Source organism: Columba livia, chromosome 2 (assembly GCF_036013475.1).
Source record: "Columba livia isolate bColLiv1 breed racing homer chromosome 2, bColLiv1.pat.W.v2, whole genome shotgun sequence".
Classification (NCBI taxonomy): domain Eukaryota; kingdom Metazoa; phylum Chordata; class Aves; order Columbiformes; family Columbidae; genus Columba; species Columba livia.
Genome location: NC_088603.1, coordinates 123,083,874 through 123,110,631, shown reverse-complemented (window position 1 = coordinate 123,110,631; position 26,758 = coordinate 123,083,874). Strand labels below are relative to the sequence as shown.

The following is a 26,758-nucleotide window of genomic DNA, read 5'->3' as shown; positions in this document are numbered from 1 at the left end:
GTATTTTTCTACCTCACAGGAGATCATGTCAGTAAACACATTATAAATTGTTCAGATACAATGGCAGTTATATGAACTAAAGTGTTTTATACGAACTAAGGGATTTTATTTACCTCCCCCTCCCATGGAAGTATTTTTAGGGTTTGAACACCTGGCAGAACTTCACCTTCTGCCCGGGCAGCATCTGTCTCATGTATTACAGGTAGAAGCAATCTCACTGCAACATTATATATACGATTTTAATTTAAATGCAGGTAAATAAGGCTCTTTCGCAAGGTAATGATGTGCGTCCTTCCCTCTGCACACACACGATGGTTTTTGGGCGGGCATCACCATCGCTGTCCGTCCTCGGACGCGGCCCACAGACCGGGCCCCCAGGGGCAGCGTTTCCACACCCGGCCCCTGCTGCTGTGGGCTGAGGACACGGGTGGCACCTTCGTGCCAGCAACAATAAAACCAGAACGGCAGAAGCTTTAAGGAAATGAAAGGAGGGAGGGTGTGTGGGCGGCCGCGTTCCCGTGGTGAGGCCCCCCCAAGGCAGCCCGGCTGCCCCAGCCCAGGCCTCGGCGCCCCGGAGGCCCTAAAGGGCCGCAGAGACGTCGCAGGCCGGGAAAAAAACGCGGAGTTCTTGGTGCCGTCCGGCTCCCTTTCCTCGGCTGCTTGTGCCACCTTCCCCCGCCTACCCGGCGCTAAAAACAGGGCGGGCGCCCCCGGCCGGACCTGCCAGACCGGCTGCCTGCGGCCGCGGGCCGGCCCGCTCTCCCCGCCTCCCTGCGGCGCGGCGCGGCGCGGCCTGGCCTGGCCTGGCGTGCTGTGGCGGCGACGGCACCGGGGCCGGGCGGCTCCATGGCTTTCATCCGCAAGCGGCGGCTAGAGCGGGAGCTGTACTCCAAGGAGAGGTGAGCGGCTCGGGCCCGGCCTCCCCCCGCTCGGCCTCGGCCCCCGCGGCAGGGGCGGGGGGTGGGGGCACCTCCCGCGGGGCAGCGCCGGCCTCGCCCGCTCCCTCGCCGGGGAGAGGGACCCGCTTCCCCTGAACCCCGGTCTTCCCCCCACGCCGGGGCGGCCGGGCCCTCCGAGGCGGGGAGGTGGAGGGCCCGGCGGGGCGCCGCGGGCGGTGGGGCCGCCTCCGGGGAGGGAGCCGGACCCGGCGGAGCGGCGGGACCAGAGGCCAGATACTGTGCTGGGCTTCACCCTCCTTGTTGTTACAGTTGTAACCGTATGGCTGGTGATTCCTGAGAGTTAAGGCTGAAAAGGCTGTAAAGCGGACCTGGGAACATGCGAATGCCTCTCGCCTTGTGTAAACTGCATGAAAATAGCATCTGCAGATTTTTATATATTTGTTCTCTGTTGTGTTAGTGGCATGGAGTCAAAGCTCTGCATCACTGTAGATTGAGTTTATTATTATTTTTTTTTCTCCTGAACATTATAATGATCATATTGTCATCCCTTAAATTGCGGAGTGTGCTGGCTTTTCAAAGTGTTAAATACAATAACCCCATTCCTGCTTTCTGACTGTAATCTCTATTTTGTGTTGCTGTGGCTAACCGAACATACAAGAAAGGCTTATCACACATGCTTAAGTACGTTGTGAATTTGCTCTCTTATTTTTAGCCACTGTCTGGCTTGCTTTTACATGGCTTATCTGCATCTGGCTTGTCACAAAGTTTCAAAACCCTTTACAACATTAATATTGCCGTGTAGGAAGTCGGTATGAGGTGAGAGCAATAGGTCAGCGTGGGTCACGCAGTGGGGGGACACGGGTGTTTTCTCTGGGGGGAACAGGGCTCCCTGTTTGCCTCCTGCTGCAGGAATTGGGGAGCCAGCAGCAGAGGGTCTGGACTGCGGACTGGTCCAGTTCCAGCCCTGGGCAAACCCCTGATGCAGGTCTGCACAGCGCTGTTTCTTGTTGCTGAGAAAACCGCATGACAAAGAGCTCGGCTCACTTTGTCCATATAAATTCTGATTCATAGCCGTTCAGCCTGTAAAGCTGTTACAGCTTTTGAAGTGTTTTTGAACCACAGGCACATTCTGCATCACTTTTTGTCTTGTATATCTTCTCCTTGTTGCTTTTGGGGGCTGCTGTGGTTTCAGTCGTGTGTGAGGGGCTGGAGGGAGAATGGAAGAACTTGTTGTATAGAAGGAAAATAGAAGGATTTTTAATTTTTAAGTAAAAAATCTTAACTATAGGAAAAGCTAGAAGAATTACTATAATAGCTCTGTTAAGAATTTAATATAAATAGTTTTTTGGTTTTTGTTTGTGTTTTTTTTTTTTTTTTAAAGCTGAGAAAAAGGCTTAAATTCCTCAGACTTGTCCCAAAGAACCCAAGTGGGATCAAAATCTCTTCTAAAAAGCCCTGAAAACACACCTAACATATCAATGTCTGCAGATCAGCATTACTGCAGTTATCAAAGGTCTCTAATGATAAATATTTTTCTTTGCTCATATTTGGAAGCATATTAGGATCTTATTATTTGAGTTAGTAATTTGAGCACTTCATGAAAGATGAGTCTTGTTCTCATTTGCACTGGTAGCTTGTCCTATCTAAAGTTCTGCAAACTAATTTCTGTGTTTATTTCTCTTGCCTAACTATTGCTATTTGTGTAAAAGAAAAGCAAATTTTTATATGTTTTGTACCCTATATGAGGTCTTTTCCCCTCCCACTCTTCCTATGCTTTTCTAGATTAGGCCATCTTAAAAACATTTAAGTGATTTTAAAGGTTTTGGGTTCTGAAGTATCAAATGAGAAATATAAAATTCTATTTCCTGTTTTCCTTAGTGTCCTGTCTTAAAACAGTAAAAAAAAAAAAAACAAAACACCAAAACAACCAACAAAACAAAAAAACAGAAGAAAAACAACAACAAAAAACAAATGACAATCGCAGAAACAAACAAACAAACCCAAAGCAAACAGAAAAAAAAGAGCTCTTTATATCATTTAATGGAAGGGATAGCCTCTGAGAACTTTTCTCTTTGCCTTCTTGCTGGGTAGTTGTTGGAGAAACACCAATTCTTGCTTCAGAGCTTCTCTTGATTTTCATAATCTTGATGTAAATATTTCCTAGTGAGATGACCAGGACTCTCTGAAGCTTTTTGGCAACTGCATTTCATGTGTGGTTTGGTTTTTTATTTGCTTGTTTGGGTTTTTTGTTGTTGTTATTTGTACATTGCTTTCTACAAAACTGTAAGCTATGAAAGTTCTGAGAGTACTGTGAAACTTAGTAGGTAAAAAGTTAATCTTCTTATGCAGTTGCTTTGAGGGGAAGGAAGATCAGATTGGTTTTAAGTGATCTGAAAAAAATAATTTCCTCTTAACTAATTAGTTGGACTGCTATAATGTCTGGTTACATAAGCCTGCTTTTCTGACTATATGCAGTTTTTTAGAAGAAAACAAGAAAATACTGAAATGTCCTCTGTGTGCACACTGCGAACATGCAGCAGGTTGTATTTTACATGTGATGGAGCAAATCTATGTCCCTACTGAGCAGGGTTCATCCTGGCAGGAATTTTCCCTTCAAATTCATCTGATTTGGTAGACATTTATTTCACTTTGCCCAAGTGTTCAGAGTAAAGAAAGGTGAGTTATTATGTCCCTTTTTAATTAGTGTTTTGTGCATGCTTACATAATTTAGTCTTCAAAATATTCAGTATTCATGAGTAAGAATCCTTTTTTAAAAGCAATTTTAGTTGCAAAACTTCCAGTTAAATGATGTGGCGTTTGGCTCAGGTTGTTGCTTTCTTTACTAATCAAGTTCTTGGTTCTGTTGGCACTGTGCCCAAGCACGAACAAGTCAAACACTTGGTACAGAGACTCTCTTTATAATGTAGTTCTGCTGGTTTGTCTTGCACGCTGCTGGGATTCCTATTCGAGGGGTTCATCTCTTCTGGGAACGTTGCTCATACAAAGCAACTTACTGGCAGGATGTGGGTCTTGCGGGTGGATCTTTTGCATGATGGTCACTTGGGTGTTTTGGTAGTTTGTTTTTTTAAAAAAAAATCTGTAGCCTGTTTTTGCGCCATTGGGACAAAATATACATAATGAAGGCTTTTATTCAAACATCATCAAATGAGTCCTACAGCTGGTCTATAGAAACTTTGCTCTTGTTAGTAGGGGGTTTAATTTTAGCATTTGTTTTACATATCTATGGGCTGCTGCTGTATTAGGCTGGCCTGCTTTTTCATCCCTGGCAATGTCCTTCCCTTAACAGGGTTGTATTTTCAGTGTCGTGTCAAATGGTTGTGTAGTGTGTTGGATCAACCACTTGAAATCCTTGTGTTCCAGTAGATTTCCAGCATGTACTTTTCTGATGAAGTGATGTAAATTATAAAAATTCAATTAAAGATTAAGAATTTAAAGCAAGATCAATGGAGCCCCTTCTCCTCTGAATGGTATAAATGGGATTTTTCCAAGACACTGGTTCCCACACATTAATGCCTGTGTCTGATTTCAACAAGTTTAGTGCTCCAGTTGGTGGGTGATATTGGTATATAAAATAAATTGTAGGTTTGTTGGATTTTTTTTTTTCCAGCCATGTTATTGGATTTCAAATGAGATCTTTTCAGACTGAAGTACAGAGGAGCATGCACATCAAGCAAAGTAACAAGAAAATTCTAAAGTAGACTAAGCCTGATATAACCCTCTTTACTTGGAGTACATTTTAAAGTATCTTGGCAGGACTTAGAGAACCCAGGCTGTCATTTGTGAAGTGTGATTCACTTCTTTGTTGTATCCTATGAACAATGCTAGGAATGTTTGGGTACCATTTGGGTTCCCAAACATTGTTTATAGGGGATGACATCCTATAAGGTGAAGTTTTGCATGTGTTTTCCTGCTACTTAGTGTTATGCCTAGTTTTGCTATGCGTCTTGGGTTCTTGACTCATGTTCCTCAGCCCTTTCCTGAGTGGCAATTACAGGGGAGCTTTTTGAAAAAGCAAAAATAAACAAGACACTTTTAACTTTTTATTTAGAGAAGAGCAACCTTAGTTCTTCACTGATTGGTTTATTTACCAGACTTACCTGCCTTACCTGCGGTAACCCTATCTTTCTGCTGCTGTACATTGTTTTTGTTGGCAAGGTGCTTGCCTTTTTGTTTTTTTTTCCCCTGAAGCTGCTTCTCAAACCAATACTGGTTCCCTTCACAAGAAAATACCTTCTATATCAGTTCCATATGAATTTTCCAGGTTTTCTTAATACATTTTTTCTAGGACAACGCAAAGACAAGAATTTGAAATAAGTCTTCAAGCAGAATTTTATTAGCATGGTTTAATTTACCTCTCACCTTAAGTGCGGTCCTTACCTTTTAAGCTCAAACAGCTCCATCATACATTAGTAAGAGATTAACTCTTTACCAGGTTCTGTATACTTCCAGCACTGGCTGGGAACTGAAGATGTTCCAACACAGAAGCTTTTAGGGCCTTCATGAAAGTTATCTGGGAGATGGGTATGACCATATTATACTGATTATCCACAGGCTCTCCTCTGCCCCCCAACATACACCACCAGACAGACTGACACAGCTGTGGCAGAACAATCTTACTTCTCTTTCAAACCTGGGAAAGTCCTTGTGTTCTCTGAAGTTGTCTTGTTTTTTTCCATCTATGTGAGCTGTTATAACAGAGTTCCCTTACATACCATGCTCATCTCTCTCCCCGCCACCCCTCCAGCTTCTTCTGCTGTTGATTATAGAATAGATACACAGTTTGCATTAAGAGCTGTAGCATCATAAGTGCCTTTACAGCCACCCAAGAGCTCAAGGCTCTCCTCTGGTGGCAGCGGTGCTACCAATTCGCTTCATCCTGGAAAGTGAAACTGGTTCATTCTCAGCGTCTCTGACAGCAGAGCTGCTGCTCAGGCTTGCTGCCCTCCAACGGGTAAGGTCTCGTTTCTTGGCCACCTTGTTCTGCCTTTGACCCCTTCACATTGTGCCACCTCTGGTAGTTCTTGCTTTCCATGGACTAATTCAGGTTACTAAACTCCTGCAGAACTGTCCTGAGGAAACTCCACAGCACTGAACAGAAATCTGTCTGCTAATGTGGAAGCTGCTTCAGTCAGAAGGGGGTGGTCTCCACAACTCTGAGTAGTTTTTGAGGCATTACAGGTTGGTAGGCTGTGTTGGGCCAATGAAGCTACTGAAATATTATTTTTTTCCTTAAGTTCCAATTTTCAAGTGATGACATGTTTTAAGAAAATAACTTCTCAGAAGTTTTCTGAAAACCTGTTTGCTATTGGCAAGACTTCGAGGATAGAAGAGCAGACTGTTAAGAAGAAATAATGTAAGGCATTGAACATCTTTTGAACTCTTACCCTTTGCAGGTGCTGTCATGGGGTTTGAGCTTTATTTGAAAGTCTTGTCTAATTTGTCTCTCTTTGTCGTTTTCAAAATAATATATTGTTATGTTTTTTTAAAAAAGTAGTCTAGTATGTCAAGTTCAATATACAAGAGAAAATGATAAATGATCCCTGAAGACATGACTCTGGCTTACTAACCTGATAAGTATGTTGCAAGCTATTAAATAGCATGGTGACCAAAAAATTTGTGAACATAAACCTGTGAAATGTGTCTCTATTAGGAAGCCAGTGTGAAAGTATCCTGTAATACACTTTAAGATGGGAGTTTTATTGCTTGATTTCAAAGGTTTTTGCATCAACAGGTATTTCAGTTGCTTTCCAAGAGAACATATAATATTACCCTTCTCTAAGTAGATTTTTAATAGATGCTGATTAAATAATTTATACTTGGGAAGTTTCAAGTAACAATTGGGTTATACGTTTTGAAAATGGATTAAAATGAACCACCTGATGATGCTAAGAAAAATATCTCAAACTTTATTCTTTTCTGTTTGCCTGAAACAAAGTAGTTTCTGATATTTGATTATTACTGCATTGTAGGAATAAAGTGTTGGAGAGCAGCAGGCACATGCAGGAGATCCCTTTGCTTTTTTATTAGAAACCACGACTGTTTGTCTTAGAACCAGAACTGTTTTTTTTCAGATATTAGTTCTTGCTGATAATTTAAAAGGACCAAAAAAAATCTTTTTCATTTGAGGTGTGATAGTGTTTTAGTACATTTCCCAGTTACTATTTATGATTTGCTTTTGGGGAGAAAAAAGGATATTTTAATAGAGTTCCTTTGGGGGGTGGGAATGGAAGTGGCAGTTGCATTAATGAGGTCGTCCAGCCCTCGTCACTTGAAGACCACTTTGTCTGACTAATTGCTGAGGTCGAGGGTTGGGGTCAGACTCAAGGCTGGGAACAGACATTCTTAGTCTTCCTTGACTTGACATTGGCTTTGTGATCCAGGGCGGTGTGGCAGGTCGCAGGCTTACAGTGTGTGCTGTTAATTACACAGCACGGGGAGCAGTACAACTGCTCAGTGGCTGAAGATCAAAATACAGTTCTCAACTGTTACAGATTCAATCAGTTTCTTATACAGGGTGTCATGCATTCACTTCCTACTGCGTGGTGTGCATTTGTTTATTTGTGTGGGGTTTTTTTGGTTTTGTGTGTGTTTGTGTTGTTGTTTTTTCCTTCTGTCGTGCACAAAATAAATAAATTACTATTTTAGATTGATACTAAGTGTGTGTACAAACTCCTGTTGTAGGACTATGCAGCAGTTGATAGTTACACATTTTGTATGTCAGTCATCTTGATATCACAAGAGTCTTTGGAATACCTTCTTTAGCTCTTTGGAAGACAGCCTTAAGTCCAGCTGCTTAGTTTGGCGTTGAAGATCCCCATTGCTTAAATTGTATAGCTATTGTGATTGAATTCCTGTTTTTTCAGGCCTTTACAACACTGTGTTTACCTGCTGATGGAACACACCAGGGACTGATATGTTCCCTTGCTAGCTGTAAATACTTGTTAAACCTCCTGGTGGGCCTGAAGTATCATCCTGTCCAGTGACGGCTTGCAGGAGGGACCCTGTTTTTACAATAACTATCAGTGGCTCCACTCACTTTCATGGAAGAAGTCTGTTCTGTGAAGAAAAAAAGCTCTCACTGTAGTAACATCTGATGAAACTTGACTTTTCCTTTTTTTGACAACCCTCTGGGTCATTAACACAGACAAATGAAATTTAAATACATATGCTGTCAGGACTGATACAAGTTGAGAAATTCCAGATATCATGCTTCATAATCTCCAAGGTTCATAATCAGCAGTAACTTGAATTGGTCTAGATTTGTTAGCCAAACACAACCAGAGGTTGAGATGCAAGTTTGAAAATTTTGATTCTACTTAGGGTATTATAACTAGAATTTGAAAACTTACTTGTAGAAACTAAGGTGAAGATGGACTATTGTCATGAGCAACTGAAAGAGAGCAGCAAGGGGAAAAGAAATGTGAAAAGCTCCAGGGAGTTGTAACACAGTGACAGTATCATGAAAAAGAGTGCAACACGGACTTGATCTGTGTCTGCAAGCAGTTGGACTCTAGGAAAAAGACCAGCAACATTTCTTATTAGCTTATGATGTTTTTCCTGGCAAACATGCAGACAGTGACATCGTATGGTTTGACGGCTACTGTACGGCCAAGAAAGGTGGAATTTTGAAAGGTGTGGTTTTTGTGACAGAATCTTTGGACAGTTTATCCCAATTGTAACGGATATTTGAGGAGACAAGAGACTGAAGATTGTGTTTGTGGAGATTTGACTCCGTCCACTTGCAGAAGTGACTCATTGCAGCCTGAAAGATAGGAAAATGCAGTTAGCATAGATGCATTTGCAAGTAGGAGAGTAGCAACAAGCACAGAAATGCTTGTAAGAGACTGCAGAACCACCTAGAAGGCTCTCTAAAGAGCATGTGGGGAAGATAAAATGTGGAAAATACATGTGGCTTATGCAATGTGCAATGTTTGGAGGAAAATGCTGTAAGAGCTGCCAGCACTACAACCCTTTTTCAAGACAGCAATGCTTAGATCAGAAAGTGAGTATGATATGACAGTGTGGGAAGTTGCTAGTGTCCACCAAGGAGTTCTACAGCAATGCTGTCTCTGTAAAACTGGATAGTGAGTAGACATGTGGAAGAGATGGGAAGACTAATAGCAAATGGTAAAGTGGATACTGCCAGTAAATGTATTTAAAAACAAGGAAACATACAGTTTCCCATGGTACCTAGTTAGCTGATCTGAAGAATTTACCTGGAGTTTTTTTCATGTACTTTGTGCGTTATATTTTTTTTTTTTTTTCATGAAGTCATTGGATTCAGCAGGAGTGAAGACAACGCCAAGGGAAATTGTCCTGGTTTTGTTAAAAACAAGTTTCTCTTTCAGTGAATTTTGCCTGTCAGCTAAAGCCTTCATATTAACTGCATTTTCCTGGAGAACCAGACACATGTTTTGGTAAACCTAGCAATGGAATGCAAACTTATTGATAAGCATGGATGGACATCTCGCTAGAGGGGCGACGAGAAACAAGTGACCAAGAAACTGACCAACTGTGTATAACATTCCATTCACGTGAATACTTCATATAAAAGTGGGAGATCACGAGGATTTCGTTCCTTTTTGCCTTTGCTTTTTCCCTTCTGGTTGTGGCCGACATTAGGAGAGGACCTTGCTAGTCGTCCCTGCGAACTGAGGCCTAGTGACAGACTGAATCCAGCTCCGGTTGGCTGCAGAGTCCAATCCAGGACTTTGGTTGCCGGCTCTGCAGTTGCTGAGACTTTCAAGATTGGTTTTGTATATTTTGTATTATTTTCTCTATTCTTATTAGTAGCATTAGTAAAACATTGTTAATTTTTCCAACTCTCTTCTCTCTGTCCTTCTTTCCCTCCCTATTGCCTGTCCTGAGTGGGAAGGGGGGAGAGGGAGGAGCAAAAAGGGGGAAGTTGGGGGGAGAGGGGGTTAACAATACATCTGCCAGGGTTTTATTGTCACTCCGCAATCTTAACCCTCGACAGAAATGTACCTCAAATCTTTCCCAGTAGCCCATGGCTTCAGATTTTGGGAAGATGAATTGATATATAAAGTGTTGTGTATAAAGACAGAACAGTTTCTAGGGGATGGTTATTCTGAAAGGTTTGAAAGAGAACTCTCTTGGTTTATGTGTTTTTTGGCTTATGCAAGTATGATGTAGTTACTGTGAATAACAGAAGCAATGTTTTGATGTAAAAACGGCCTATCTTGAACGTATGAAGGGTTCCTGCATTTACCAGAAACTTGAGAGTCATCACTAGTGCTGCCAACAGGTGAATTTGGAAAAAATGTCAGGAATTTGTCAAAAGAAAAGGTGGAGACAAAGAGCCCAAGAATGAAGAATTTCAGAAATACGTTCAGTTGAAGGGGATTTTTTTTTTTTCAAACAAATCTGGGTATTACCTTTGTTCTTAACTTTTTTATTTAAATGTTTTGGCTTGTGGATAATAAGCTGAATATATATGCTTATATACTAGAAAGAAAAACATACTGATGGTAAATTGTTCTTTATCCTAACGCAGCTTTATTAAAAAGCTTTCAAGGTGTGGTAGGACTTACTAAACCGGAGGTTGCAAAATCCCAGAAATTTCAAGTTTGTCCCAGGTGATTTCAACTAGATGATTTGTAGATTTGTTGAAAAATGGGATTTAAAAGTAACTGTGTGGAAGTTGCTATGGTTTCATCTTCCTCTCCCCACTTAGCTTGTAGACTGCTCCTAGTGAAGCTTTTTTTCCTCCAAATGCAGAGCTAGACCTTCTATTTTAGCTTCCTGAAAGTGAGTGATCAAAATAAATGTGAAAAGAATGACTGGCTACTTCAAAGGCACCAAGGACTCAGAAACCTGGAAATTCAGTTTACACCTGTTGACAGGACATGCTTTCATAAGTGGCAGTAAGCTTGAAGAACAGACTTGTATGAGAAACAGAAGGCAAGTGAAGTTATGTCTTCTGGGAAAGGATACATGAAGGATACATTAATATCTCCATTGGAAACTGGAGATATTCAAGAACCTTACAATAGCAGCAACTGGGGTAGAGGCTGAAGAGACTTTTTGAGATTTGTGTTGAGTTTTCTTTAGTTTTCTATGGCATATACTGCTCTAACTTATATATTTTCTAGCATTTTAACATCATTTGTTTCTCAGTGACATCACAAGGTGTCTGTTTTCAAGAGGGGAGAGGAAAAAATAATACCATTTTGAAAAAGCAGTGGAGTGTTAGGACAAAGTGCCTTGGAGACATACAAGCAGTTTTGAGTATACAAACCCACTGTTACTTGTAGTTACAATAAACCTTTATATGTTCTGTCTAATATAAGAGACACAACACATCTTACATGAACAAGACGTATTTTCCAATAATGCTATGGGTTTTTTTTTTTCTATTGTGAAATATGCTATTTAGTACATTCAGTTCATTTTGTGAACTCTTGACATGTTCACCACTATTTGAATACCACACTGGGGACACTTGGCATTTATTGGCATTGTCATGGGCATTTCTTGTGAAGCACATCACAAACACAGTACTAAAAGCTCAAAGTGTGGATATGAATAAATACTAAGTACTTCTGCAGATCAGGCCAGTGCTGCACATAAGCTGTTGTACGTCCAGCTGAAGTGATATAATATGTTTCTGCTCCTCCTGCTGTGCCAATACCTGCTGTCATTCCCCAGAGCTGAGAGCAAAGTTGACCATGTGTTCACCCTGTTAGTAAAGTTGGTGAGTTTTAGTCACTTGCAGCAGTTCTTTGAGTCTGTAGATAACACAATTTCATGTTATATCTAATCTAGCCTATTTGCATTTACCTCCTAACTGCACTGGCATTACTATGATCCTGCAATTATATATGTCAGAAGACTTATTTTTTTTAATTTTTGTTGTTGAGGTCTGTCTATTTGATTAGTTGATGAACAAGCTTCCTGTGGGGTTGAACAGCCACTGGTACATAGGAAGTGCAGAAATGTGGTTGGAGAGGAAGGTGATGCTTCGTCAGAGGGTATCCATTGAGTGACTTAGACATGTTGTAAAAACCATGGCCATGTTTTCGCATAATGCTTCAGGCCAATGTCGTTTGGCCTTGCTTCAGAAAGATTTAATCTCTTCCATTCCAAGTGATTAGTTCCTGTCTCTCCTCTTGTGTCATTGCATATTTTGACTGGCATACACTGATCAGGGCTAAACTGTTGGTTACTGTGGGGAAATCCTGGCTATGTTAAGTATAGTTCCTACCCTTCCATATGAACAGAATCAAACATCTACCCTTATGTATGTTAGAAGAGTGTCAATTGGTCTTCATGTGAACACAGATTTTCCATATGTGTTTGTTCTTTGAAAAAGTTAATTTAAATTAATACATTCTTGAGGTGTGGGGTATATGACAGAAGACTTCCCGAACACTTGATAGATTTTATTAAGAACATTCACTTTGATGGTGTTTTCTTTTTGAATAAATATTTTTTGTTTATTTCTAGGTTTTCATTGCTTCTTCTTAACCTGGAAGAATATTACTTTGAACAGCACACAGCTAATCATATTATAAACAAAGGCTGCAGAGATGAAAGGTGTGAAACTTTTACATACATTCACTTACTGGAATTGTTCTAATCCCATGTGTATCTAACACATACACAACTACTTTATTTTTTATTGTTCATTTTAGAAAATTCAGAGGCTCTCTAAAAATCTGTTCAAAGTCAATCATTTTTGAACCTGATGACAATATCCAACCCATTATCAAGGTAAGCAGTGCAAACTTAAAATTTCTTGGTAACTTAAGATTATCTTTAAAAATCTTTTTAAGAAAGAGTATATATTTTTATAACGTGTTGCAGATACCACTGAGAGACTGCATTAATATAAAAGCCCTAGAAGACAATGAAACAAGTAACCCTTTTATGCGGTACGTGAATTTGAGTTACTGTATGTGTGTTTAACTCTTTTTAAAGCTGAAACACCCAACTCTTCAAATATCTTATTTACCTTTTAGGGATACATCTGGAAGGTTTTCTGTTGTGTGTAATCAGGTAAGACCTGTATGTAACAGATTCTTGATGTATAAATGAGTGAGGTAACGTTCTTTAATGGTGTCTTTCTCGAAGCTGGAGTCTTAGGGTGGGGGGTTAACTGGAAACGGAGCCAATTAGTGTCAAAGACTTAACATTAATGTGAAGCTATTGACAGTAGAAATTTCAAACTGTTAATGACTTCATGAAGTCATTAATATGATGAAGTGAGCTTTTTGCACTGTGCATTTTATAATGGAGCTCAGGGCAATTTTAGAATTGAATGAAAAAGGAGGATAGACTCAAATTAAACTGGTTATTAATCATTGTTGTTTTGACCTTGCTGTATTGCTTTCTTCTACTTTCTGCGGTGTGTAATGGCAAAGCCATCTTGACCTTGTGATTCAACTTTGTGAAAACATTGGACTCTTGCTCTATGTCCACCAAATAAGTATGAGAAGTTGTCCTGAAATCTAGATTCAAGTTTCATTCATGAGTTGTGGTTAACTTTGATATGCTCATGCTTAATTTTAAGCAAGGGATTATATTTCAAGCTTTGGTAAATTGCAGCTGAAAGGTGTTTCAAAGCTGTAAAAGTTTAAAAAAAACTGTTCGTGTTTTAATTTCAGGAAAAAACAGAGCTGAGGTGGGAAATATCCTTTTAAACATTCTGACATATTTGTAAAATCTGTTTTTAGTAATACCTAAAATTGATATCCTTGCTCAGTTAGGTACTGCTGCAGTTCAAAATGAACTCAAGGTTTTAGTATTGTCTATGCTGGAGAAGTCTGTGAACTGTGTTAAAGTAATTCAATTTTGCAACAGCTTCTGTGCAAAGTATTGTGTAGTCAAGTTTTCTTGTCTTGGCAGGTTTTTTTTTGTGTACTGAGTGTTTTTTAAAAGGTATTTCTAATTGTTCCATGCATTTGTTCCACCATACATCAGTAGAGTATGTTCTGAAGAACAAATAATGATAAAAATATCTAATTGGAAAGGAGAATTAACTTTGAAAGGGGCAAGTGTGGTTAGCACCCTCCACTAACATCCCCACCCCCTCATCATGTGTGGCTTGCCAGTCATCCTTCTGGGTCTGGGGAAACGTTCTAAAGTAGTTTGGTGGCATGATACATGCTGGTATTTTGTATAAAAGGCAGAGGGACTTTTGAGGGTGGAGTACTGGCTGGTTGTACTTACGATAAATCACTACCTAATTATGAATGGTTTTTTCTAAGTAGAATTTCTGCCTTGTAGGAAACTGCATGTAACGAATAATTGAAACATCTTAAACATGTTCGCCGTTTCCTTGGGTTCAAGACAGTATGCATAGCTGGATAAGAAGCTTCGCTTTATGTAACAGACAACTTAGAAACTAATGGCTATATAATACAGCAAATGGAAATAATAATTGGAGATGATTTCAGTATTTTTTTCTCAAGATAAAATTGGAGAAAAATCCTCCAAAATAGGAAATTAATACATTATGCTAAAGTTTTTGCTCTTGTTCCATATTTTTTTGTTTTCATTGTCTACTTTTTCATGTAATTTGGGGCTCTCAGCATAGGAAAATGTTTAATTATCCTGCAGAAGAGTGACCTGAGTGTAAAGCAGGTGTCTGATTCATATTCTCGTATGGCCTGATTCAGGTCTGTACAAGCTGGTGTCAGATGAAGGGCACTAATTGCCATTATTTTTTAATGTAGCACTTAGAGACATGCTGAGCTTGTCTAAGCGTACCACTCATGTTCTTCTGGCTGGATGGTTCTGTGAGGGGTTGTTTGGTGACGGCTGGCTCTGCTGTCTGCTGTTGGCACATGGGAAGGCTTGTGGGATGTGGGAAGGCTGAACATGCCAGAAGGCCTTTGACTAGAAAATGGTACAGCATGTGCTCTCCTGAGAGTTTAATATTTGCTCTTGGTTTGAGGCTGCTGCCACAACACCTTGGAGTGGAGAACTGCAGGCGTGGTGCCAGCTGTAGGAAGTAAACCGAGGTACCCAAAAAGGCCCTTTCATTGGCCAAGTCTCTTGGCCCAGGGAGTAGAAGACTCTCTGGTAACACAGTCCAGTGTGTTTTGTGCAGTTCAGAAACAATCCTGAGTCTTATACTCAGGCCTGAGATTTGACAAATTTGAGCTGCTCTATGAACAGAGCAAAGCCATGACTGACTTCTGCCTGGTTATCTTTCAGACAACAGATAGTAAGACAATATCTACAAATCAATGTGTGAACAGTCAGGCCTTTCTATAGGAGTTGAGAGAGTGTTCTGAAGAAGAGATTGGTTTTATGTGGGTTTTGGGGAGGGGAGATCCTCTCAGCATCAGAGAAATAAAACTGTTCAAAAATATGCTGCTGGATGAGAGGGGAAATCTGGTGTTTGTGGTGGTTGGAACTGGAAGTGAAAGGTCTGGCAGTGGAAGAAAGGGTTCATTTGAGAAGGTTTACAAAATAGTTTATGTTCTGAGTTACCCTTGTGGGGTAAGGGTCAGAATCCTAAGGGCATGAGCTACCAGAAGAAAAGAGGGGGAGGATCCTCCCATTGAGTGGGGTTAGACCAATCGCTGTGCTTATTTGCTTTAATCTTGCGAATCCTCAGAGGTCATATGATTAGAATAAAAACCCACTAATAAACTGCCTAGGTAAGTAAGCATCTGAACTACATTGGACACTTGCCCCTCTCGCGGTTAGCTGCTATAAAAGGTCATTGTTTTTCGGCAGGTTATCTGGGGCAACCAAAGCAAGATACTGCAACCAGTGTCTTGCTTGCTTAAACAGCATTTTTAGCTTTGTCTTTATCAGTACTTTTGATTTATTTTGTTATTTTTTTAAGGACTGAAACTGTAACATCTCTTGCTCTTTCAGGTTTTTCTCATTAAAGAAAGAAATATTATTGCACCCTATAAAACAGTAAGAGTAAGTATATATTTTTTTGCCATTCTTAGCAAACTAATGTTCTGCAAGGATTCATGGTCTCATTTCTGAAAGAGTAAGATAATTATCATTTGAGGAATATGACAATAAACATAAAAAAAAAAAAAACCACGAAAGTAATTGTTCATATCGATAAAATGAGTATCTGAATTCCTTCATAATAGGTTTGTGATATTTCTTGGAGGACATACTGCAGACTTGGCATTTGCTATTTAACCTTGATGTGCAGCTCTGTGGGCTCAACAGTCAGAGCTGGCTGCTGGTATTTCAGTGGACACCACATCTGGCTAAATGGGTTCTGCTCACACCCGACTGGAGAGATTGCTAACTGATATTTCCCAGCTGAGTGCTTCACAGTTCAAAGAAATGGCAGAGAGGGCTGCTCACATCAGAAATCAGACCCTAGTTCTCGTTGCTTTCTGCTGATGGAGCTCCTGAGCCTGGAGGCTTCAAGGCATAGAAGGCATAGGTGCTTTTCACATAGAATGCAAGATGGGTTAAGACACAAACACGAAATGAAAATGCAGAGTCATTAAACACCAACATTTTTTGCCCAAGAATTAAAACAAAATTATATTTCTCAATGTACTTGTTCAAGTAAGAAATTTCAAGAATGATGAAGACCATAAATTTGCATTTCCTTAATGAACAGCAAAGAGGCAAGAGATTATGTCCGCTCTTTCAGCGACTGCTTTGGGTTGTTTTTGTGATAAGATCTGTATCTGAACTAGGCCTTTTTATTTTCTTTGTTTACTCTATGCCATTAATTCTTCATGTGTTGAACCTGTTTTCCAGCCCTATTTCCTGCTTTGTCTCCATGTGCAAACAAGACAGGAAAAAATAAAAGAATCAAAAGGGCTGTTAGAAAGTTTTTTCACTCTGTTCTCTCCTAATTCAAGATTCATTCATACCTAAAACATTTCTGACAGTCAACCATTAGATTTACTTCACAAAAGTGCAGCTATGTTTTTGCGTATTAAAACAAGAAATGTAGCTTGCCTTCGATCATTTCGGATTTTTTTTCCTGTTTCTGCTAAATATCTTCTGCTTGAATCATTGCCAGTTCCAGGTGCATCACTGAGTGTTGGAATTTGGGAGTACATTTTATCTTCCATGTCTGGCATTGATTGTTTTGAATCAATTACAAAATAGCGAGCTATTGTCTTTGCATATGGCTGGAGAGCTATAGCAAGAACTGCTCACAAAAGCTTTTACATGGTTGGTTGTGAGTAATCCCTGTAGACCATCCACTAGTGTTTCTGAGAGCCATGCTTTCTCTGTGGAAGGAAAATGGTGCTCTGGGTGAAATGTTACAAGGCTTTTGTCTAAATTGCTACTGAATTTCTTGTCTCCCTTTACTCCAGCTCCATTTGCTTTCTGAAGCGTGCTTTCCACGGGAATTGCTGTCAGTTCAGCTCAGATCACATACATTACACTGAAGATCATCTAGATTTCTGTATCTTCTTTCTTTCAGTTTTAAATTAATCCAAATGTATCCACTGATCAATGTCTTGATGTAGACTTACTGATCACCTTTTTTTTTCTTTGGAAGTCTAGCCTGAGAAATTACAAAACCCTACAGAAATGTTTTGATACAATTTTATACTACATTCAGAGTCCATCAAGGGATCTCCCCACCTTTGTGAAACATGAGTTATGTTTAAGAATTATCATCAGTCGATCCATGCACACACTGTTAAAATACTTAAGTCAGAACCAGAAATATGTACTATGAAACAACACTTAAAGCTGGGAAAACTTTGTGGAGGAAAAAAATGAGGATGCCACATACCCTGAGTGATGTGTTAATGAGGTTTTTATAAGTGACTAGTCAAAATAAGTTGTGATTGGCTTTGGGACCTTTCAGATCAAAACTATTTATGTAGCGGAGAATGATAACATCTATAGTCTAGTATATAAAGATTTGATGGGGTCGTATCTTTTGTCTAAAAGATATACAGTAGCTGTTTAAATGTAATATGTCATTTGCTAGTTCTATATTTACATGTGTTTACCTGATATTAAAACAGAGCAGATACTATTTAGACATCTACTGATATTTATACCGTATTAATTTGTTCATTTGAAAGCTATTATGTTGTGCTGTATTAAATAACAGACTAAATACGGCACAAAGAGCTTACCACAGGGAAGATGTATTTGTAAAGAAAAAAATAAGGTTTAACAACTGCCTTTGGAATGTTTTGGGTATACTGCAACCTTCGATACTTTGGCCAGGTTTTAGATATTTTGATTTTAGTTTAAACTTTTCTTCCACTGAGCTTTATTTTAAATTCATTTGTAGTAAATGTTGGTTTTGTTTAGGGTAGAACAGAACACTTGTTCCAACTGGATGTTGCTGGGAAACTAGGAGACGTTTTGCAAAATCTGCATCAGGTATGTGGTTATTCGCTATGTCTACACATTTTATCACAGCATCTTTTTTGATATTTAATGGAGAACTTTCTCTAAATATTTTTTCTCAAGGTGAAATTATTAGAATATCTGCTTTTAAAATATAGCAGTTGAACACATCTGGTTGTGACATGTTGTAAGCTACCTATATTAGCTTTTACTATGCAGCATGGTAGTGTATGGACAAAGTAATAACATGACAGTAGCAGTGAACAAACATTTCCTACTTCAAAAAGAAATAATAAGAGCTCTTTTAGTACTCTCTCACCAAGAATGCTAAAGCCCCCCCAGTTGCTATTGACTTCTGAGGTGTGTGGGAGATCTCTTTGCTCTTTCACTTAAAGCTCGTTGTTCTCTAGCTTTACAGGGCTTCTTGTCTGGATAAGATGGGAGACCAAGCTGCCATGGTAAGTATCTGATTATTTCTGATATCACTGTTTAATAATAAAATTCTGATATTGCCATTTAATAATGACATTCTAATTGCATTTGAATCAGAGACCATATTAATTTTTTTTTCCTTCATATTAGATAACTGCTATATTGCAATCGCGCTTGGCTAGAACTTCATTTGATAAAAACAGGTATCTTTCTAATCATTTTCTACTGGGAAATGATTTTCATCTTGTTGATTTAGCCTACTGCATTAGTACTTAATAGGTGCTTGTTTGGGCCAGCATAAGTTCTCTAATTCAGAGGGTTATCTTCTTTGTGTTCTGAACCATCTGGAATGGAGAATGGGAGATACTGTGTTGTGAACATGAACATGTTACTTTTTTATGTCTCCAATCTATTCCATGAATCTGTGAACTCGTTGCAAACTGAGCATCAGGATATGCCAAATAAAGCTCTGTGTAGAAAAGTCAACTGGTTTGCTGCCAGATGGGTGCAGAACGTAGGAACTTTCCTTTCTGGAGTGCCTGTTAAGGTAGAGGTCTCAACAAAGGACTTTCTTCATGTCTGAAATAGGCTTAGTGAAGTTCCCATTCTGATGTCCCAAGGTTATAGGCTAACCTAAAACCTTTATAAAGAATGTAAGGGTAGCTGTCCCTAAGTAAGATCTGGAGGTAAACTTACTCCCTTTCTTCACTTGTAGATTTCAAAGCATTTCTGAAACGCTGCATATGGAATGTAAAGCAGAAATGGTGACGCCACTGGTGACTAATCCAGGGCATGTGTGTGTTACTGATGCTAACTTGTACTTCCAGCCTCTTAATGGATATCCTGTAAGTGCCTCATAGACTGTCTTGCATATGACATGAGCACGCTACCCCTCTAGTGAACAGTTCTCTGTATTTTTCCTCTTAAATGCTCATGGAGTACATCTACCAGAAGACTCTATTTTCAGTTACAATCAGGAGCTCCTTAGTTTTCCTTGGAGCTGTGCTACTCTATTGGCTTCAGCATATCTCTACTTCTGAGGCTCTATTCTGTGCTAACTTGCCTAAAGTAACCTCCTACTCACAAAGTACGAAATGTCCTTTTTTCATTCTGTATTAATATTAAAGATCACTTTTTGTAACATTTCATTTAAGATAAATTTCTTAATCTTACTCTGTGGTGCTGTTCCTACCTAGTGAGAACTTTATGTGTGTTTATATTAGAAGATCTTAGCTGAGTTTTCTATTAAACTGATTATTTCTTTCTCTAGAAGAATACTGTCTGCATGTCACAGACGGATTACTACTTTGAAACTTTGACACAGAAATAGCTGTGATAGTCTTAGCATGCCACTAATTGATTAAAAGTATGTCCGGACAATGCAAATGTGTTTTGCAACTAAAGATGACAAAATGCCATTTAATTTCTGTCCACCAGGTGGTACCATTTGCAAACATTTTGCCGTGCAGCCCAGGGGCTTCCTTATTTTTAATACAATTTACTGTGTTCTGCTCCTCTCTTGCATGATTATTGTAACAGGCAACAGATTCTCTATTTATTCTTAAACTGCTTTGCTACTCACACAAGAACCAACAACAAAGACAAGCTTCCTCTTTTTAGTGTAACTGCTTAGCACCATTGTTCCACTGCTAAAATGACATGAGTGGGTACTGTTTTCATATTACTAGTATCTCTAGGCAAGAGAAACATGATATTGACTGGAGAGGTTAATGTAGAAGAATGTATACACTCTGGAATATCTCCATCTTTTCTTCCCTCTCCCTAACCCCCCACAGAAACCAGTAGTACAAATAACGCTGCAAAATGTGCGTCGCATCTATAAAAGAAGACATGGCCTAATGCCACTGGTAAGCTCAAATATATCTATATTTATTTTTTTTTTTTAATGTCTTGCTGTATATATAATTTCTTAAAATGACCAGCTGAAACTGTGTGCATCATTAGGTAGAAGCTACATGTTTCTAAACACTCTAGATTAAGTAGTGAACAGCACTCAAAGATCCTTTCGGGTTTTTAAGTGTTGTAGTTTTCTGTATTGTCAAAAAGATGAAAATAGGAAGAGTGAACCCTGTCAAGGATGAAAAATTTCTTCATAAGCAGTCAGTGTAGGAGAAGAGAGAAGGGAGTACCTCCAGGGAGCAATTAATTCCATTTATCTCAAACAGTTATCTTGGGATAGAATGAATTGCTCTCTCATGGTGTATTTTCTCTCTGGATTGATTCATGGAGGGAGCTTGATCACTGGTTCAGGTTGCGGCTAATGTGGAGTGATGAGTCCCGCTGTACGTGGCTGAGGGATGATCAGAGTGCTGCAGTGGAACCTCGGTCGTATGCTTTCACTGTTTGCACTGAAATATCAGTCTTGAACAAAATTTTTGTCTCAAGACATTTAAACTAAATAGACATTTAACTCTTGGCTTCACTACATTGACTTAGGACAAAAAAGCATATTACCTGTGCTTAATCAGTCCAGACAGAGCTAATCTATGGACAGCTATAAATCTACATTTGCTCAGTTGAGTGTAAACTGAATGCTTGTATAATAGGAAATAGGAAAGGTCAAAATGTTAGAACTTGTTGGCAAAACTGCTACCCAGTTTAAAGTATTAATTTTTAGATTTTAGTAACTGGAATATTCTATTAAAAAAACCCATGAATATTACAGCTTGTCAGTAATTACTCTCATTTACTTTCCCCTCCTCCTTTAACTTCTAAGGGACTTGAAGTATTTTGCACAGAAAATGAGCTATGTTCTGACATCTACTTGAAATTCTACAACTATCAAGATCGAGATGAGCTCTATTTCCTTATTGCGACATACATAGGTTTGCAGTATTTCTTTATTAAAGTAGTCTGTAGTACCTTGTGAGGGGAAATTTGTCTGTGTTTTGCTCTGTTGATTTGTGGAAAGAATGAGAGGAATAAACAGATGTATTAACCCTAAAAACTTTTGATAGAAGTAAGCAAAGTTCAATGAATGTTGTGAAGCTGCATGTATTCTGTTTGTGTTTGAAGAGCTGAGATAGTATGAAGGTGAAACTAATTGTCTTGATTTGCAACTAGATATGCACTATTGTTTAACATGCTCCTCCCCCAAAAAGGGGTGGCAAGGGGGAACAAATTCAAAACACTTTATCTTCAAAGCAAGGGGTAAATAAGATTGACTCAACTAAATTGTATTTTGCTGAAAGAATATAGACTAACTTGTGGGTGGATCCCCCTGGCCCCCACTTAAGTCCAAGTAAAAACCCTTTTGAGAATGTTCCTGCAATGGATGGATTTCCAGGGCACACACAAATACCTGAACTTTCCTTGATGTTAGCAGGGCTTGATGAAGATTACTGTTCTGAAACAATTAAATTCTCATTTCTATTAGATCTTGTATGCATTAGTTCCTAGAAAGTAATACATATCTTTTGCAGATCATGAACAGAAACTTCCTAAAAGGCTAGTGTGTCCTGGGGGAAAAAAAAAAGGGAAAAAGCTAGCAGATTTTCTGTGATGCTGCTACAACCGACACACTGAGACTCATGTTTACCACCAAGTTTGAAAGTGTTCATGTATTTTATTATTATTTTTTTTTACTATTTGGTTATTATACCACAAGGCTAGTTCTGTTTTAATGAATTTGCTTGAATATCAGTTGACATTTTCCCCACTTCACAAAGCAGAAAGGCCACAAAGAAGTGATCACCTGAGAATCATTTTAGTCTTTTAGATTTAGAAGAAATAGATTCTGAGGTGATTTTCTCTGTTATTGAAATAACTGCATGCTGTTACCCTGCTTCAGACTTTGTTTTCTGGGTAGCTTTCAAAGGTGAAATTTCAAGGTGCAGATGAAGAGGATGATGTTGTTGCTGAAGTTCAGAAATAAAAAACGAGTGAGCCCTTTCTCTAAAGGTGTTTGTAGCCCCTCAGTAGCTGTCTCTGACAGCAGAAGATCCTCTCTTTGAAGGTGTTAACACTTTTTGCTGGTATAATTTAAGGTGCTAAGGTGAACGGAGGATTGAGTTATATTTTTCCAGCCCATGCTAAGCTAAAATAGAGGCCCACCACATCCTAATCTGAATTCCTTCTAGTTAATAGTTGTAGTGATAATATTAATTTGACGTTCAATAGAAATCGTAATTCTTTAGCTTTGTTTTGTAGCTTTCAGCAGCAAATGGTGGTAAAAGCTATTTAAGGATTTTAAGTAGAAGGAAGAGCAGGCTGTAACACAGATGCAGTGGAACAAGCATACAGAAGTGTGTCGTGTAACGCTTTGTATGGCAACGATGTGGTTTCACTGCGATTACTTCATGAAGAGGCTGATGATGGTTTGTTGCCATCATACCACAGTTGCAGTCCTTCAATTCTGCTGTTGCAAGTACTTGCCAAAGTGCTGTAAGCTGGACCAATGGAAGGAACAATTAAAAACAACAGTAAAACACTTCTCCATGCAAAACCATTCCACCAGCCCACTATTTCTCTTGATAAACCTGCTACTCACAGGACAGACAAAAATAATGATTATGATATCTCTTTAATTTCATTTTAAGATGGAGAGACAGAATGAATATTAGCAGGTCAATTTGTTGTACAGCAGCATACCTTTCTGTTGTAGCTATTGAGCATAGTGTAATGAAGTACTGAATTTATTGAGCACCTGCCCAGTGCTTCAAACAGAAGCTCTGGGTGCATAATTCCTACTTTCTTGAGTGGTGGTCAAGTTTTATCTTCCTTTAGTCTCTCTGTTTCAGTGGTTCTGAAACTGGATCCTACTTGCATACAATGTGACTTCTTTCTAGAAGTCATTGTTAGTGGGCATCCTTAGTTGTCCAGTAGGAAAATATAGTTAATTTTTTCTTGGCTCTAGCAGAACTACTTCTAGAAATTAGAAGTCTTAGAGGTTGCCTGATTGCCAGGAGAGCTGTTCATGGTCTGCAAATACTTTTCTATACCTCCATAATCTTTCTTTCCTATCCATTGTTTCCATGTTTGGTTTCAACACTCCTGCATGATTTTTTTGTTGAATGCAATTTAGGCCTGTTTAAACAGATCTTACAAGATGTATAAAGTATGGTAGCTATTGAAACATAAAGTTAACCACTTAATTCTGGCTTGTTCTTTTAAACAACTTTGCCCTTAATCATTTTATAGTACCTTGCGTAATGTTAATCACTGTATAAATTGGGAGCGGAACTCCAAACTTCAAAACTCTTAATGCTTTGTTTTGTTTTAGAAAATCATATAACAGAGCATACAGCTGAAAGTTATATGTTGCAATGGCAGCGAGGACATATATCAAACTACCAGTATCTTCTTCATCTCAACAATCTGGCTGACAGGAGCTGCAACGATCTCTCCCAGTATCCTGTATTTCCATGGATCATAGCAGACTACTCTAGTTCAGTATTAGGTATGTGTATACAAAAAGGCATGTTAGTGTATCATGTCCAACCTGAACTATTTTGGGGCAGGGGGGATGTAAGTTACACTGTGTAAAGTTCATGGTACATCAAAATGCACCTGGTGTTAGCAATCTTGGGTCTTTTCTTGCGCATTTACCCTTACTCTGGAGTTTAGTGGACAAAACACCTCACCTTTTTCTGTTAAATATTTCACTTATCCCATACAGAGTTTGTACCAAGCATCTGCTTGATCATTTTGAAAATCTGTGGTCCTGAGTGCTCAGACACTTTGATTTCAATAAATGCAAAAGAACCAGTAAAATGGCCTCTTGTGGAACAAGCTGGGTACATTGAAATATATAGAATCCAGGTGTTCTGTTACAGTTCTCAGCACTGGAAGTTTAAATAAAGAGGCTAACAAGGCTTATGCCTAAATCAAGGGTCTTTGTGCAATGTGTGTTGGATGCTTCTCCTTTTGGGGATTCTGTCCCTCAGCAAGGAGTAGGGGAGTCTTGTGGTGTTCATCAGCGCTGCCTCAGACACTCCAGTCTGACTGTTTGGTGGGGTTTAACTGTAGTGTGACAGAATAGTTAATGAATAGAAAGAAGATTCTAGCTGCTTTTGTGCCCTGGGTAGCAGGATTCATGTTGACTAGGTGACATTGGGTGCAATAGCTGTCACATAGATGTAACTACTGGGTCTTAAGCAAGAGGTTTGAGGTTAAGCCTACTTGAAGGAAGGCAGTAAGTAGCTGTTTACAGTAAGACTTTCATTCTTTCGTAGTTAAGGAGCAGAGAAAATTACTAGGGGGGGCTTTGAGTTGATTTTTTTGTTTGTTTTCTTGTGGGGGTTTTTGTTTGGTTTTTAAAATACTGATTAGAATATATTCTTGTCTAGTAGAAACAACACATTTAACTATGGGTTTTTTTTAGATCTGACAAAGCCTGAAACATTCCGTGACCTTAGTAAACCAATTGGTGCCCTGAATAAGGAAAGGCTGGATAGATTATTGGTATGTATATCTTGGCTTTTATGTGTTACACACTTTGGGCCTTATACATATTGGCAATAAAAGGACCTCTGTCAAGCAAGCTGTGAGAACTATGTAGTTATCTAAAACTAACTATAAACCTTATCAGAAGCAAACTTGCCTATACACATATCACATTTATTTTCAGCTTGATTTCATCAGTGCTGATTTTGTCAGTACTAATTTAAAGTGATTTGAATCCATATCCTCTTTCTTAGTACCGCTTCATATGTATGCGCTTTTATTTGTTTTACGTCATTTTTCAAATAAAATCCCCAAGTCCATGTAACTATTGTAACTGCGTTTCTGTGGCAGGAACTCAGATGCTATAAACATATTTGGAAATATAAAACTTCAAGCCCAGTGGGTTTATATATGTCATGTAAAATACATGTATGAATTAAACAACACAAAGTACTGGAATTCTTAAGTAGTTCCGTTTAAGTAAAATGCTGAATTTGAGGGAGAATGCTTCCAAGGAAGGAGATCTGTATCCACAGAGATCAGAGCACCGACTTGAAATTTCCACATGCAGATAATAGTGCACAGACTTTTTCCGTTTCTCAATGTAGTCAGTTGTGGGTTTTTTTCCATAAGCAATCAAACACGTGGTTACAGGCTTAGAAGGCTCTTGGTTTCTTAGTTTTTAATCCTTTGTATTAAGTCATTGTCTCCTATGATAAGTTAATTACTCCAAAACCATTTACAGAATGTAGCTGTATTTAATGTTTCGGAATCTTTATTAGTTCTTAATGAAGTATTAGGAAAAAAAATATCGCTAGATTAACTTTTTTATATTGACAAAAAAGATTATTTCAAAGTCATAAAGCTTCCTGAGGTTGTGGTGGGAAAGAACATGATCAGTATTAGGTTTCAATAAGAGTAAATAAAGTTTTCTCTCGAAGATCTGACTGTTTCGTCAAACTGTTAGCCACCTCATACATAGTGCAGTAAAAGTAACTTTGTTTAGACGATTATAGGTTTTACAGATCACACCTAGGAGCTTCAGACAGGAGGGAATCTTCCTATGTTCTTCCATCCTCATTAAACTTCACGTGAAAGATGAAAAGAAAGTCTTTGCACTCCTTTTAAGTTGAGTCACTGCAGTTACAAGTGAAAATGAGTGGAAAAAAAAGCAGAAAACCTGATAATTCTGGATGATAAGTCCTAACAATTTTTTTGCCTTATTGATTTACTGATCTGATTAAAGCCAAGTGGTTGTTAGAACTGAGAGGTTTTTTTTTCTCATTGGAAAAAAATACGGTAGTCCTAATCTGTGTCTTTACAAAAAAGTAGCAGGTATGTGTTCAATATTGAGGGAAAGCAGGAGTGCTGATTTTAAACAGACCTCTCTTTCTTCTTTACATGTTGCAGACACGTTATCGGGAAATGCCAGAGCCCAAGTTCATGTATGGGAGCCATTATTCATCTCCGGGTTATGTTTTGTTTTACCTTGTTAGAGTTGGTAAGGCAGCTTTTACGTGCTCTGTGAGCAGACAGCTACCTCCACCGTGGACAAGGTTTGGAGGAAACTGATGGGTTTTTTTTCTTCTCCTTAGCACCAGAATACATGCTGTGTCTGCAGAATGGAAAGTTTGATCACGCTGACAGAATGTTCAACAGGTTTGTTTACATTTTGTCTGTAACTAGTTTGGTTTTGTTTTCAAATGTGCATCAAG

At 39.0% G+C, this 26,758-nt stretch overlaps 1 protein-coding gene across 4 annotated transcripts in view; it reads left to right on the top strand.

The window, feature by feature from the left end:
* The first annotated feature begins 680 nt into the window (after positions 1 to 680).
* NSMAF (neutral sphingomyelinase activation associated factor) overlaps positions 681 to 26,758 on the top strand; it is a 40,658-nt gene continuing 14,580 nt past the window's right edge. Inside the window, exons 1-16 of one of the 4 annotated variants that reach the window (XM_065053609.1) lie at positions 681 to 899; positions 12,387 to 12,476; positions 12,575 to 12,653; positions 12,747 to 12,814; positions 12,902 to 12,938; positions 15,774 to 15,824; positions 18,168 to 18,239; positions 18,617 to 18,664; positions 18,789 to 18,841; positions 19,354 to 19,483; positions 20,435 to 20,506; positions 21,376 to 21,484; positions 23,881 to 24,057; positions 24,982 to 25,061; positions 26,454 to 26,544; positions 26,639 to 26,702. In XM_065053609.1, the coding sequence (XP_064909681.1) occupies positions 847 to 899; positions 12,387 to 12,476; positions 12,575 to 12,653; positions 12,747 to 12,814; positions 12,902 to 12,938; positions 15,774 to 15,824; positions 18,168 to 18,239; positions 18,617 to 18,664; positions 18,789 to 18,841; positions 19,354 to 19,483; positions 20,435 to 20,506; positions 21,376 to 21,484; positions 23,881 to 24,057; positions 24,982 to 25,061; positions 26,454 to 26,544; positions 26,639 to 26,702 (1,274 nt within the window). In that variant the 5' untranslated portion in view covers positions 681 to 846. Of the gene's footprint in view, positions 900 to 12,386; positions 12,477 to 12,574; positions 12,654 to 12,746; positions 12,815 to 12,901; positions 12,939 to 15,323; positions 15,551 to 15,773; positions 15,825 to 18,167; positions 18,240 to 18,616; positions 18,665 to 18,788; positions 18,842 to 19,351; positions 19,484 to 20,434; positions 20,507 to 21,375; positions 21,485 to 23,880; positions 24,058 to 24,981; positions 25,062 to 26,453; positions 26,545 to 26,638; positions 26,703 to 26,758 lie in introns of those variants that run through there. The other 3 variants (XM_065053611.1, XM_065053610.1, XM_065053612.1) reach the window with 3 other exon arrangements.